Raw genomic sequence first — 16,581 nt, forward strand, 5'->3', positions numbered from 1 at the left:
TATAAACTATTCTTATTTACCATCACTATTTACCTTTTATTGAGATTTTTAACATCTTGCATAGAATAATCAAAATGGAAATTCTAAGGAAATCCCAGGTTTAAATTTACTATGCCATTGTCTTGATAACTATATAAAACTAGAAGGAACATGTCCAGTGAAAACTGTATGTGCTTTATAAGCAGTATTCACATGCAACCTGATTATTCCTCAGTAGTTAGAGTAGCAGGAAGAACAGACCATTCTCTAAACTTAACACAGAAAGAGTCCATAAATCTATTTATAATAAGAGAATCCAACTGAAGTCTAGTTTTCTTTCAGGATTAGATCACATAGAAGGATCATCTTCTTCAGTGACCATAGAACCCTGGATGACTCAGATCTAGAATTTGGCACCCCAGGATAGCTGTCTTTGCAGCACTGTGTCTAGCTCCTCAGAAGTTCAGGCTGGATTTGCTCGTTTAGTGTTCTAGCTGTCATAACATGGTTCTTTTTGATGTAACTAATTAAGTTGTTCTAGACTTAATAATTTCCCAAGGTGATATAAAACTCTGGATCTGCAAATTGCTTTGTGAAAGAGTCCCATACTCAAAAAGTTTAGGCAACACTTCCTGAAGGAAGGCTTCCCTGATCCTACCCTCGATTAGGTTACATGCCTCTAGAGTATGATTTTATGGCATCATACATCACACTTGAGAGTTAATATTCATTTTATTGCCTACCATTGACCTTTACAATAAACTCTCCATGAGCAGAAATTTTTGCATTGTATCCTCAACCCCTCACAAAGTACCTGGTTTGTTGTAGATCCTAGAACACAAATTGAATGAATAAATAGGCAGACTAATTCATCCTCTTGGATACTTGCAATTACTTAATTATGGACTCTAAGATGTCCTTCAGTGAAAGAGCCTGCTTCATGTTTCTGTCATAGCGCTCGCGTGCTCAGTCGCTCAGACATGTCCAACTCTTTTCGACCCCATGGACGGTAGCCTGCCAGGCTCCTCTGTCTATGGAATTTTCCAGGCAAGAATACTGGAGTGGGTTGCCATTTCCTTCTCCAGAGATCTTTCCAACCCAAGGACTGAACCCATGTCTCCTGAGTCTTCTGCACCAGCAAGGTGGATTCTTTACCTACTGAACCACCTGGGAAGCGGTCACAGTATTTACCCCAAATATTTTACAATATATCCTTTCTTATGTAGTACCTCCCATTTCTGTAGATTTTGTATCCCTTAGAATACTTTTGGGGGAAATATCTTCTAGAAAAGAAAATACCACTGAGAGGGGAGTGATTTATTATGAGCTGACAGTATGGAAAGAAAATAGGCTGGGCCTATTAGATTAGCTGACACCTCTGTCTGATCCACTGGGGAAATCCTAGACTCATGAAACAGATTTGTAACAAAACCGCATCCATTTGATGGCAAAACAAATAACTCAGAGATGCAAGCTTAATACCTCATGAAAAATGTAAATTAGTTAAATTGCTTAAGAACAGTGTGGCATGATTGAATCAAATATCTTTGAGAAAAATGAGAGAAGTGAAAAATAGAAATAGCAAGTAGTAAGCAAGTGGGCTTCCCAGGTGGCGCTAGTGGTAAGGAACTCGCCAGCCAGTGCAAGAGACATGAGAGACACAGGTTCAATCCCTGGGTTGGAAAGATCCCGTGGAGGAGGGCTTAGCAACCCACTCCAATATTCTTGGCTGGAGAATCCCATGGACAGAGGAGCCTGGTGGGCTATGGTCCATAGTGTCACATAGAATTGGGCACAACTGAAGTGACTTAGCACCCACAAGCAAGTGGTAATAATGAAATAATTATAAGTAAACAATTTTAAGGATGGCCCATGTGGTGCTAGTGGTAAAGAACTGGCCTGCCAATGCAGGAGACTTAAGAGACTCAGGTTTGATCCCTGGATTGGGAAGATTCCCTAGAGGAAGGCATGGCAACCCACTCCAGTATTCTTGCCTAGAGAATCCCATGGACAGAGAAGCCTGGAAGGCTACAGTCCATAGGGTTGCAAAGAGTCAGACACAACTGAAGTAACTTAGCATGCACATATACAAACAGTAGTAAGCAACTGGTAAACATGAGATGGTATAACAAGGAAAACCCTGCTTTCTACTCATTTAACTAATATCATTCATTTAACTGTGGAAAGTTGGGTACTCTAGCTCTGGAGACCGAAAGAGAACATAAAAACTCCAGGAACCAATATTCAAGAAGAATATTTGGCACTGAACCTGTAAGCCCACATCTGTTTTCTCAGCCAAATTGGTGAAGTGGAAAGATAAGCTACTAGAATGGAAGTTCTAAATATTATTTCTCCTATAGTAGTAGTAGTCGTAGTAGTTAAGTCGCTAAGTTGTGTCCGACTCTTGCGACCCCATGGACTGTAAGACTGACGAAAAAAGCCTTATAGAGAAAAAGTTCATAAGAGTAATACCTGTGTTTGTAATACCTTTGTTTCAATACCTGTGGAACAAAGATTTGTCAGTTTTTAATGTTAATTTTCTTGGGCAAGCTTCAGACTATGAGAATAGGGTATTAGAAGCTAAATTTCAGGACACTTTTATTTTGAATTCCAGGAAGAAGCCATGGCAAAGACTCTGTTTAAGTGTGGTCAAATACTCATTTTGTAAACAGTATGGATCAAGTTATTCAATTTCCAGTCAAGGGCACAATCATAAAGTTTGCATTTGAAAGTTCATAATCATGCTCACATTCAATATTATAATTTTCATAGGCCTTAGCAATTAAAGAAAGAATTGGCTATCCTGATGACATTATTTCAAATGATGACAAATTGAATAATGAGTACCTTGAGGTAAGTCTTAAAAGGACTCTACACTGATGATGCCTGAGGCTGGGGGCAATGTCATTTCTTGCTATGGGGGGGCCAGAACATATGAGGGCCTACACAGAGAGCTCTTATTATATTAAGCCTTTAACACTGAAGCCAGAACTGTTTGTTTTAGTGTTAGCTTATTGTTTCATTGGCCTGGTCTGTATTTGGTTTTCTTATTTTGCTTTCCATATAGTCCATTTTAAGAGTAGTGATAAAAACTTGGTGTTTTTTTTTTTAAGTGCATCAAGGCATGGATATTTAAGTGATGAACCGGCAGTACTCAGGCTTCTTATACATGCCTGAAAAGTCAAATCTTCAGGTTTCTTTCCAATTTCTAATTATTTCTCCACTGGATTAACCTGGTCATGTCTTCTCTATTTGGAAAAAAAGCATCTATTATTCGAGAATAAGAAACTGTTTTATTCCCCTGTGTAATGTAAATGATGAAACCAGAATTGATTGAAGTATGGATTTCAGAGTCACATAAGAGCTTATTGCTAACCTTGCAGTCTCCACGACTACTTGCCACCTTGGTGACAAGATGGTCCTTGCCTAGATCCGGGGATGATGATTTCTAATCATTGATTACTAGCCTAACTTGAGAGTTTGCAAGGCACAGTGTCCTCATTTCTTTTTCTATTGCAGAAAAGCTTGACTTTAAAAAAAAATGAGCTCACTGTAGCATGTGCATCCTTGGGGCCCTTGTGGCAGGAGTCTAGTGGCTGAGCATATAGCCTCAGAGCTGAACTGCATGGGTTCAGATCTCAGCTCTACCACACACTAACTGGCTAAGAGCATCAACTCAAAGTCAGACTCCTAGGGTTCAAATCTCAACTTCATCACTAATTAACTTGGACAAGTGACTTGTCTGTGCCTCAGTTTCCTCAACTTTAATAATGGTGATAATAGCCCATCTTCATAAAATTATTTTGAGGATTAGAAGAATAAGTGTTCTTATAACACAGTAAATAAGAATGCTGTTATCTGTCATGTAAGGATTGATACAAATATAGAAAAGCTTGTTTGACACTTAGTTTCATTTGATTAATTAGAAAAGAATACACTGAAGAAATAATTCAGCCAGAGCAGCAGTGACTTGTATAGAATTAATTAGAACTTAATTTTTCTTTGGTAAGTTTTAATGCTCTCTGCTAACTTTATTAAGTAATAATCTCTTAATGCTATTTAGCAAAACTTTGGAGACACATTTTTAATATTGTTCTCAAAATTCTTTTAAATTAATATAGTTGAGCTACCAGGAAGAAGAATACTTTGAGAATATAATTCAAAACTTGAAGTTTGGCCAAAATAGACAACTAAAGAAGCTTCGAGAAAAGGTGGACAAGGATGAGTATGTATATTTCAATTTTCTAATATGTTCATTCAGAAGAGGCCCTTTGTTGGATTAAGAACCTGACTTAGAATAAATGTTAAAAGGTGAAATGTTCTCTTTCTATTGAGTACTTCTAAGAGCATCTAAGAATATAGGAGGATTTAATCAAAATATAAATTTTTTCCTTACGGTGTTAGACTACCCTTGGTTTCTTCTCATATTATCGTCTGTCCCTTCTACTTTGTGGACAGAGCTCCCTAGAACACTTTAGTCTAAGCAGTCCTTAGATCCTTCAAACCTTCTTTGGGTCTATTACTGTACTCAGAATTATCATCTACCCTCAGACCCACCTACCTTTCTATTGTTCAGCCATCCTGCAACTCCATCCCCTACCTAGCTTGTCCAGGTAACACTTCTCTCAACCTTGTGAGAACCAAATCTGAGATATCAGGGTTCAGTCACATTCATAGCTTTCAAATGATTCAGTCTCTGCTTACTAGTGGTATTAGTACATCATAGTAATGATCAGCTTAATGTTTATTTTTTGGTTAAATGGATGTCTTTAAAATATTTATCAACATAAGTGTTTATGCACTTAAGTCCCTAGAACTGTGTGGACTTTTCCCCACACAGCTCCAAGAGAATAGGAGATCATTCAACACAGTGCTGGATACATAGGAGATTTTCAATTAAAAATAAATTAATGAGTGAGCAAGTGCAAAGTAAATATACTAACTTGATCTTTGTGGTAACTGACACAATACCATGCTAGTGAAGTGTATGGTTCACTCCTATATTCCTTTATTCTTTCACTAACATTTATTAAGTTAGTATTTTGGAATAGCGACCAAGTCAAGATGGGAACTGGAAAAATCAAAGGTGAACCTTGATTCAATTACATTATATTACAATAGTAGAGTGTAGGAAAGATGTGTTATAACAAACTGCCTCCAGCAGGGAAATGTGCCAAGAAAGGGACAAAGTGCAGAAGAACTATTTGATGACAGAGTGTTCTATTCTCAGTAAACCAAGTACAGGTTGGACAAAATTCCCAGTATGAAAATGCCAATACATTTCAATCCCTGTACAACATTTTTAATCCTTCAGGTATTCTGAAAAAGACAGCAATTTCTTTTACTGACCCCTGTGTTTCCACTGGAGCAAATGTTATGTTATCTGGTACTAAAAATAGGGCAGCAAATGTCAGAGAACGTTTAGTGCCCCAGGTGGGAAAGAAAGAGATTGGGTACATATGGCTTCTGTCATACTCAGTGGTCAAGTCCTAGCTGTAGAAATTGACAGAAAGTCATCAAAAAGAATACCTTGTGGAAAAATTTATAATCAAGTCTGAATGTTTTTATTTCTTTACAAAATATAGTTACATACTATATACTTACATTTAATAATTGTTAGCACTTTGTAAAATACCTATATATAATTATCATCAAATATTCCTTCCGAAAAGAGCTAATATAAGCTGCATCCACCTGACATCAGAATATTTCTTCATAATTTAAAAAATCGTTGTTGAATTATTGCTTGATGTTTTCTTTGGAAGTTAATATATTCTCAGTTCCTTAATAATTTTGTAATGTAGTATGTAATTTTCACTCCTTTTCATCATATGTGTTGATCTTCTCTGAGTTCTTTTCTCTTTACCACAGATACTCAATTGCAAAGACTGTATCTAAGATTTAATGAATGTTTTCTCAATAGCATGCACAGCTCAGTAGTACTTTTTGGATCCTTTCATGAGCCTCTGACAGTCAATGACAAGTGCAATATGCCTTTTAAGGTCTTCACTGCCATATGAGGCTAGTTTTTCTTCCTTCCTCATCTTCTACCTGTATGCTGAATACAAGGGTTCAACACTCTTGACTGCACTTTAGATTCAGCTGGGGAGCATTTGAAATAGACTGATTCTCCAGCTCTCCCACCCTAGATTGTGATGGACATGCCTCTAGGTGGGGTCTCAGGTACTGGTATTCTTTTTAAGTACCACACCCCCTTCTCAGGTCAGAATCTTTGCATTAATGTTAATTCCTTTTTATATTGAATCATACTTGCTCATATTCAATATTGTGAGATATTTTTACAAGATGATACCTTTAACTTAGGAATTTTGATTTTTTTTAAAAAATTAAATTTATATTGGACTACCCACTCTAGTACTTTTGCCTAGAAAATCCCATGGACGGAGGAGCCTGGTAGGCTGCGGGGGTCGCTACCATGGGGTTGCTAGAGTCGGACACAACTGAGCGACTTCACTTTCACTTTTCACTTTCATGCATTGGAGAAGGCAATGGCAACCCACTCCAGTGTTCTTGCCTGGAGAATCCCAGGGATGGGAAGCCTAGTTGGCCGCCGTCTATGGGGTTGCACAGAGTCGGACACGACTGAAGTGACGCAGCAGCAGCATACTTGATTTGCAATGCTGTGTTAGTTTCAGGTGTACAGCAAGGTGATTCAGTTATACATATATATATATTCTTTTTTCAAATTCTTTTCCTATTTAGGTTATTGCAAAATAGTGAGTAAAGTTCCCTATGCTAGGGAACTATACTATACTCTAGTATAGCTATACTCTAGTATACTATACTAGCTATACTCTAGGCCTTTGTTGGTTATCTACCTTAAATATAACAGTATGTATATGTCAATCCTAAATTCCCAATTTATCCCCCTCCCCCTTTCCCTTTTGGTAACTATAAGTTTGCTTTCCTTTTTTTTTTTTTTTAATATATTTATTTGTTTATTTGGCTGCACTGGATCCTAGCCATGGCATGTGAGATCTAGTTCCTTGATCAGGCTTGGAACCCAAGCCCCCTGCATTGGGAGCACAGTGTGTTAGAAACTAGACTAATAGGGAGGTCCTGATATGAGTGTTTTCTATCCCTGGGTCAGAAAGATTCCCATGGAGAAGGGCATGGCAACCCACTCCAGTATTCTTGGCTGGAGAATCTCATGGACAGAGGAGCCTGGTGGGTTACAGTCCGTGGGTCACAAAGAGTCGGACACGACTGAACGACTAACACACACACACACACACACACACACACACACATGGGTTCATCATTTCAGAGCAGTTCTTTTCTATCATCTCTCGCAATTGCTGTGATATTTACTACAAATCCTATCTTAAAAAATGTTTATATCCACCAGCTGCTAATTAACTATTTTATTGGCATGAGGGCATGTGGATCCATCTTACATCTCCATTGTCATGCCTTATTCGGACATTTCTCATTGTTCACCAGAGTGATTACAATATTTTTCCTAATCTTCTCAATCATCTCACAGTCAATCTTGAGCTAATTTTCCAGGCTACCACCTTAGAGAGCTTTTAAAAACACAGACTGAGTCATGTTGTTTTCTGATGAAAACCTTTCAATGTGTTCTGCCCATCTCATGAAGCTTGTACAAAGCTCTACAATCTACTGCTCACACTCTAGAATCCCTTCAGAGTCACCCTACCCCACAGCATTGTCCCAAATCTCCAGCCATAGGAATTACTTTAAAATCACTGCTCCATCTCTTCCTCCTCCTTATCCCTTACCTCGGACCACTCTTTCCACCCTTGTTCATTTATCAGAAACCTACACTTACTATAATTTTCTTGAGTGTTATCTCCTTACTCATGCATCCCTTACATTTCTCTCTTCACCTTGTCCTTGTATGATACCTTACACATATTTTCGTCACCAGTATATTATGTTACATTTAGCTGGAATAGCCCTTGTTGAAAGAAAGCAGAAGTCATGTATTTGCGCCACCAGAGATTGAACATTGATGAATAGAATGTGGACCTTCCTTCAATGATGACAGAGTGAATGATTGATAAAACAGTCAATTTGTAACAGTGCTGATAAAGTGAACTCAGCCACTAAAATAAATACTGATATATCCAAGCATTTCACCATCATCGTTGGTGAATACGTCCAATATGATCTCTGTTTTCTCTGCTTAAGAATTCAAAAAATTGAGAAAGTCAGAAAGTTTGAGTGTGATATGCCTAAGTTAGTCATTTGGCTAAAAGAACCTCCTTCTGCCCATTCAAGCAGCTGGCAACTGCAAAGGACAAAGATTTAAATTTACAAGGCTGTTGGTTCATGGGGTTTCTGAGTACCTAGTTTATGTTTCCAAAATTACCTCAAACATTATGTTCTCTGCGGACTTAATGACAGTTTGTAAATAATTTCAAGCACATCATGTTATCAAATAGTAATAATGTTAGATTGAAAATGTAATATCCATTGGCAAAATGACTTGGCGAAGTATCTGAAATAATTTACTTTCAGTAACATGAGTATTCACTTAGACTCTATGGAACAAACATAAACCTTTAAAAAGAAGCAATGTACTAGGACAAAATAAAGTGAATTCCTTAATTTTAGACTTGACATTATTTTGTTAGTTTCTCAAGACAGGATTTTCTGTAATATAATTTGGACAAGTAGTACCAGCCTTGGTAAGTTATGACTGTTGAGCATGTGGAGTTGCATTTCATAAACTACAATGACTTATTTCACTGCTGCATCTTTCCTGCCATTGTACATGAAACTCAAAACAAACTGACAGTAATAGCAGCCAACTCGATAAACATTGGAGAAGGCAATGGCACCCCACTCCAATACTCTTGCCTGGAAAATCCCATGGACGGCGGAGCCTGGTAGGCTGCAGTCCATGGGGTCGCTAAGAGTTGGGTACAACCGAGCAACTTCCCTTTCACTTTTCACTTTCATGTACTGGAGAAGGAAATGGCAACCCACTCCAGTGTTCTTGCCTGGAGAATCCCAGGGACAGAGGAGCCTGGTGGGCTGCCATCTATGGGGTCGCACAGAGTCGGACATGACTGAAACGACTTAGCAGCAGCAGCAGCAATAAACATTTTGCCAAATAGCTACAGTGTGCAAAGTACTGTGCTACCTTGTAGAGGATACAGAGATGAGTAAGACTCCGAGCTAGCAATCTAATGGAAGAGGCAGGTATGTAACAGTGAAAGCCGATGGAAGGCGGAGTTGGCTGTTGCGATTACAAGACAAGGTGCTAGGATAGCACTTTTCTAAAACCACAATTAAACTTTTACTTATTAGTAAAACATTCTCTGGAAGGAACATGTCAGCATTTAAATTAATGTTGAGGTGAACTAGAGCAAAACAAACAAAATGATTGATTCATTTCTTCTCCTTTATTGCTTCAAGTCTGCTGTTTTTTCTAATCTGGACCAACTGGATGTTTGCTAGTCCCTGCAATAAGTGGTGCTACGGAGGTTGGCGGCCAACAGCTGTGGCTCTGTGTAGTTCTTCCCGAAAAACCAACAGCACCAAAAAGACAGGGTGGCTGGTTCCACTGTTGTTTTGCTGCTGCAGTGACTTGCTACCCCTTTTTCAGTGTCTCAGTTCTGCCAGTTACTATCTGTAGCCTTTTAAAAGCCTTGAAGTTTCGGTATTTGTGAAATGAGCAGGTTGATTTAGACCCTATAACATCTTTAAGATTCTTTCCAGCACTAAAATTTTCGGGCCCTTACTGTGAAGTTTTGATAAGAGCCAAGATGTTTTAGTCCTTGGCTTTTCCACAAGTGACCCAGGAGAGAAAGACCATATTCTTACAAGGTAGGGATGTACCTCACTTCTTTCTGAAGTATCTCTTCTGCTATTTCCCCTTCAGGGATGTTTCTAGACTTAGTCTTCTAATTAAGTCTTGTATCATTGAACTTGAATTTCAAAAGAATAGCTATAGAGGATTTCTGTGAAGTAATGAGATGGCCCAGAGGTGGAAAATTGATAAGACTCATGCAGGGTGGGCATTTAGAGTGCTGGAGACTTGGGACACAAGTGACTCTCCATGGTGTAGATGTATGGGAAGATACATAAAGCAGATGGTTTTGACTCATCAAGTACTACTTAGTCAGAAAGACTAACAGACTAAACCTGGACAAGTCACTCTGATTTCCTGTGGCAGTATCTGCCTTGGTGTGCTCATGTTCTACACCTATAATAATAGATTAAAATATTAAGTTCCATCTATTTAGATTCCCATTAAGATAACAGACTGTGATTTTTCAACACGTTTTTGGATTATAAGCAAAATATATCTTATCAGTGAAAAAAATTTTTTTTGCATTTTAATTAGCACCAAGGAAGGTTTGTTTCAGAGGGGAAAGAAGAGATAGAGAAGGAAGGCTAATAAGTTAAAGGTTTAAACTGAAGAGCTTTGCAAAAGAAGTCTAGAACTTGATACCAGTGTGCCCTCTTGAGAGGACAATGCCCAGATAGTGCGTGGCTTCTGGTTGTCATGACTCTCCACAGTCTGCAGGGCAGCAGTGCCTCACCTAGGCTTACCACGCATCACCCTTCCAGATTGAAAAGAGTCAGTACTCTTGGGGCCTGAAGGACTCATTGGTATCCCAAGACCTATATGTGTGTGCATGCCTTTCATGTTCTCAATATTGTGTTAAGCCCTAGAGATGCTTTAAGAACTAAGCATAAAATAAATAAGTGGGAGTGGGACTCCTTGGAATTTAAAAGCTTCTGCCCAGCAAAAAAAAAAAAAAAATTTAAGGTTCTAAGGAATCGACACTGACCTAGAGCCAGACATCCTGGAATGTGAAGTCAAGTGGGCCTTAGAAAGCATCACTACGAACAAAGCTAGTGGAGGTGATGGAATTCCAGTTGAGCTATTCCAAATCCTGAAAGATGATGCTGTGAAAGTACTGCACTCAATATGCCAGCAAATTTGGAAAACTCAGCAGTGGCCACAGGACTGGAAAAGGTCAGTTTTCATTCCAATCCCAATGAAAGGCAATGCCAAAGAATGCTCAAACTACCGCACAATTGCACTTATCTCACAGGCTAGTAAAGTAATGCTCAAAATTCTCCAAGCCAGCCTTCAGCAATATGTGAACCGTGAACTTCCTGATGTTCAAGCTGGTTTTAGAAAAGGCAGAAGAACCAGAGATCAAATTTCCAACATCTGCTGGATCATGGAAAAAGCAAGAGAGTTCCAGAAAAGCATCTATTTCTGCTTTATTGACTATGCCAAAGCCTTTGACTGTGTGGATCACAATAAACTGTGGAAAATTCTGAAAGAGATGGGAATACCAGACCACCTGGTCTGCCTCTTGAGAAATTTGTATGCAGGTAAGGAAGCAACAGTTAGAACTGGACATGGAACAACAGACTGGTTCCAAATAGGAAAAGGAGTACGTCAAGGCTGTATATTGTCACCCTGCTTATTTACTTATATAGAGAGTACATCATGAGAAACGCTGGACTGGAAGAAACACAAGCTGGAATCAAGATTGCTGGGAGAAATATCAATCACCTCAGATATGCAGATGATACCACCCTTATGGCAGAAAGTGAAGAGGAACTCAAAAGCCTCTTGATGAAAGTGAAAGTGGAGAGTGAAAAAGTTGGCTTAAAGCTCAACATTCAGAAAATGAAGATCATGGCATCCGGTCACACCACTTCATGTGAAAAAAATGGGGAAACAGTGGAAACAGTGTCAGATTTTATTTTTGGGGGCCTCCAAAATCACTACAGATGGTGACTGCAGCCATGAAATTAAAAGACGCTTACTCCTTGGAAGGAAAGTTATGACCAACCTAGATAGCATATTCAAAAGCAGAGACATTACTTTGCCAACAAAGGTCCATCTAGTCAAGGCTATGGTTTTTCCTGTGGTCATGTATGGATGTGAGAGTTGGACTGTGAAGAAGTCCGAGTGCTGAAGAATTGATGCTTTTGAAGTGTGGTGTTGGAGAAGACTCTTGAGAGTCCCTTGAACTGCAAGGAGATCCAAGCAGTCCATTCTGAAGGAGATCAGCCCTGGGATTTCTTTGGAAGGAATGATGCTAAAGCTGAAACTCCAGTACTTTGGCCACTTCATGGGAAGAGTTGACTCATTGGAAAAGACTCTGATGCTGGGAGGGATTGGGGGCAAGAGGAGAAGGGGACGACAGAGGATGAGATGGCTGGATGGCATCACTGACTCGATGGACGTGAGTCTCAGTGAACTCCAGGAGTTGGTGATGGACAGGGAGGCCTGGCATGCTGCAATTCATGGGGTCACAAAGAGTCGGACATGACTGAGCAACTGATCTCATCTGATCTTAAGGAATGGGAGAAAGTATTTACCAATCACATATCTGGTAACAGATTAATCTCCAATATATATAAGGCACTCCTATAATTCAGTAGCAGAAAAAAAAAATACCCTAATAACCAATTTAAAATGACCCATGAACAGAGGAGCCTGGTGCGCTACAGTCCATTGGGTCACTAAGAGTCAGACGCGACTTAGCAACTGAGCGTGCACACAAGGATTTGGATAGACATTTCTCCAAAGACGTACAAATGGCCACCAGGTAGATGGAAAGATGCTCAACATCACTAATCATCATGCATGTGTGCTAAGTCACTTCAGCCATGTCCGCTCTGTGACCCAATGGACCATAGCCTACCAGGCTCCTCTGTCCATGAAATTCTCCAGGCAAGAATACTGGAGTGGGTTGGTGTGCCCTCGTCCAAGGGATCTTCCCACCCGTCAAAGGGTCAAACCTGCATCTCTTGTGTCTACCTGCATTAGCAGGTGGTTTCTTTACCACTAGTGCTACCTGGGAAACCTAATCATCAAGGAAATGCAAATCAAAACCCTAGTGAGATATCACATCACTCCTGTCAGGATGACATATTGTTAAAAAAATAAATAAAAAGACAACAAGTATTGGCAAGGATGTGGAGAAATTGGAACACAATTGGTGGGAATGCAAAAGGGTGCAAAAGTTATGGAAAACAACATAGACATTCCTTAAAAAGTTAGAAATAGAACTGTCATAAGACCCAGCAATTCTGGGCCTATAGCCAAACTAGTTGAACTCAGGATCTCAGAGATATTAGCAGTCCCGTGTTCATAGCAGCACCATTCACAATAGCTAAGATGTGGAGGCAGCCTCTTTCCCTCAACAGATGAATGGTTGGAAAAAAAATATCTGTGTATACAGTGGAACACTACTCAGTATCTAAAAAGAAGGAAATTATGCAGTATGCGTTGACGAACTTAAGAAAATGTGCTAATTGAAATAAGCCCAGAAAGATAAGTACTGCCTGATTCCACTTATATGAGGTTTCTAAAATAGTCAAATTTCATAAAATCAAAGGAGGGAATCATTGGGGGAAGAGGGAAATGAGAAGTTATTAATCAACAGGCAAAAAATTTCCAGTTAAGCAAAATGAGTAAGTTACAGCATTGTGCCTAGTGTCAACCATAATGTACTAGATACTTAAAATATATTAAATGGGTAGATCTCGTGGTAAGTGTTATTGCCATAATTTAGAAAAAGGACAAAACATGAAACATTGCGGCCTTCATGGAGTCACTATTTCATGAGCTAGACAGACAATAGACTTGTAATGTTATGTCCTTGCTAAGGGGTATATAGGATGTAAGAGCTTTCAATTCTTTCCTGAAAGATCACAAGATTATTCTCAGTCAGGAGAATAAATACTACAAGAAAATTCTAACAGAAAAAAATCCACCCACCCCTATATGTTCCAAATTGGGAATTTCTCTGAATTTGACATTGCTCACATGAGTGCACACATCATGCATGTACACACACATAGAGTTACTGAAGACTAAAGCGATTGCGTCTTGTTGCCAACTTACAACCATACACAACCAACTGATGACTTCTAGGAAGAAAATCAATGATTTTGGGGTTGGTTTTTTTTTTTTTTTTTGGTTGAAAGAGAAGTTGATTCTCTTATTGTGCTATTAGAGAAAGAACCTTGGCTCTCACCTCCGAGGATCAGGTGAATCACTCAGAGTGCTTGTTAACTACTCTTAAAGGACCAATTTATTGAGGCTCTTTGGTCCTACTATGCTTTTGCCTTTGTATAAAATATTGTACTTTATGCAGCAATGGAAAGAGCTTGTACTCTGGAACCAGGGGGCTGAGGTGGATGGTAGAGAGAGTGAGCAACCATGAGTTAAGATTCCTGCTCTGCCACTTATTAACTGTGTGAAGTTAGACAACCACCATGATACCTCTGAGCCTCAATGGTCCCTTTATAAACTGAGGATAATAGCATTTACTTTTGCTTTGTGAGGTCATTGTGTATTGTGTATTGTGCCACATAACTTAGGTGTTCATTAAACAGTAGCCATCGTTATGATTGGGTCATGATGAGACTTCAGGGTGGTGTATAAGCCAGCATCCTAAAGCTTGTTAGGGTAGGGGCCGCCCTAAATATAAAGTAATGTAAAAATGAGCACTGGGACTTCCCAGTGATTAAGACTCTGCACTTCCAATGCAGGGGCCATGGTTTTGATCCCTGGTCGGGGGACTAATATCCTAAGCACAGTATAGCCAAAAAATAAAACAAATCTTTAAAAAAGATGAAAAATGTGAACACCTTCATTTTTAAAGAGGTTAGCAAGGAAATGGCATTGATTTTTGTAATGAAATTTTATGCATGGTGCAGATCGACATGTTAGAAGTTGGGGATTGATTGGAAGACGAGTGTGTCATATTTCTCAGTAGTTTATATATTCTTTTCCCAATTGTATCACTAACTCTATAAATAAATTAGGAAAAAGAGTTTGATCTATGATGTACCTTAGTTTCTATACATGAAAATTGAGGTATCATCTATCTTATATGGGTGGTTTGAAAGATGAATGAAAATATATAGAAAACTTTGAAGTCCTGCTGAGGGGATATTAATAAATATAAAGAATTACAGTGGTAATTACCATTACAAATGAGAATTCTCCTTTCCAGAAGTATTTGAGGAAGACAGAGAAAACCTTTGTATTATACTGCTGATTTCAAAGGAATTGCTTCAAAGCCACTAGATGCTGGGAAATTAAATGTTTTCAGGGAAAGGAGCATTCATGATTTTGTTGTTTAAAGATGTTTGTTTTAAAGTTACACATGAATAAGTGAAAGAAGTTTTATTCCATATGTCTTTGCAATCCAGTGGGTTTATTATATCCAAGAGGCTATAGGATCAGGCTGTAGACTTCTGTTTTCAGTGCCCTGGGTAAAACGGTGTCCTGTGCTTTCATCTCATCATCACTTAGGTTCCTCAGGGTAATTAAGAGGTGGAGGAGAAACGCACCTGGTCCGCCTCTCCAGGAGATTTCAGTTATATTTCCCAACTACATTGTTAGTTCAGTTTGTTGTATGTAAATGCCCCCAAACCAGAATAAGATTACTTGACAAAATTGTTTCTCAGAAATGGAAAGTAAAGTTTGCTTACCTCTTGCTTCCCCACCCTTCACTTTATACTGCACATACCCATCCTTCTACAGCCACATAGTGGAGGCAGGAAGAGAAGTCAAAGAACAGAGTGATGTGCACTCTCTCTCAGCTCCAGTACCTGCTGTAGGAGATGCTAGTGTCTGGCCTCCATACTTTAAAGGTATCTTCAGATAACTTGCACTATCCATTTTGTTACTGGACACTTGGTTCTCTCGTTAGTTGTGCATTTTCTCTTTTCTGTGCTGCTGTTCAGGGTCACATTTGTCTGTTTTCCATAAACGAAAGCCTCTCCTGAAACTCTGAGGCTGCATCCAAATCAGAAGATCTTACAGTTTTTGTTATATCACCATTTACTTTAAAAACTATATTCTTTGTCCTTTAATTTAGCTTTTGCTGTAACATAGTGAGATATTTCATGATTGACCACAAATATTAGACACTGAGTCTGTAACTGCTATCATCACTTTAAGATGAATGATCCAATTACAGTACCTTAAGTTCTGGTCATTCCCAGGGACAAAGTGCCCTGTGCTTTTGGATCTGGATAATTACCCAGGGTTGGCCTGAGGATGCACTGTGAAAGGTCTCGGGGAAGAAAAGGCAAACACTACACACTTGTGCTCTGTGAAACTAACCACTATGATTCTAATTTTATGTGATTGTTCTGTGGTCATAAATAGCTACCTATTTTCTTGAAGGTGTAATTCACAGTGGACATTTTAATATGTAAAACTTTCCCTGCTAAGAAGTTACAAACATTGATCAAAGTACAATTTTAAACAGAAGAGCAGAAAAAAAAATCATTAAAACAACAGGTGGGACATTTATTTTTACAAAAGCAATAAACATGAGATGGATAATACAAACTCCATTCATCTATGTCCAACTTTTGAGATCTGTTGCTATCTGCAACATCAGATTGCTGTATCTAGTTTATTCCTCTCTAATATACTAATTTAAAAATAGAAAACATGTTGACTTGGCACCTTTTGTGTTTCATTATTAGTACTGTGCCTGAGTGCAAAACCAACAATTTGTATATATTATCTGTGATTACCCACTAATGTCCATGCAGAGTATATTATCACTAAATCAGAAGTTCAGAACTGAACAACTGGGGCCTAGA

The 16,581-nt window shown here is 38.8% G+C and overlaps 1 protein-coding gene across 8 annotated transcripts in view; it reads left to right on the forward strand.

The window, feature by feature from the left end:
* Window positions 1–16,581, forward strand: part of MME (membrane metalloendopeptidase) — a 116,208-nt gene that overhangs the window by 68,205 nt on the left and 31,422 nt on the right. For all 8 annotated transcript variants that reach the window (XM_086317594.1, XM_086317602.1, XM_086317616.1 and 5 more), the window contains 2 exons: window positions 2,752–2,832; window positions 4,101–4,204. In XM_086317594.1, coding sequence (XP_086173720.1) covers window positions 2,752–2,832; window positions 4,101–4,204 — 185 coding nt within the window. The remainder of the gene's footprint in view (window positions 1–2,751; window positions 2,833–4,100; window positions 4,205–16,581) is intronic.

The sequence above is a fragment of the Bos grunniens genome, chromosome 1, assembly GCF_055505025.1.
Source record: "Bos grunniens cultivar Pamir isolate PY7600 chromosome 1, Bosgru_T2T1.0, whole genome shotgun sequence".
NCBI lineage: Eukaryota > Metazoa > Chordata > Mammalia > Artiodactyla > Bovidae > Bos > Bos grunniens.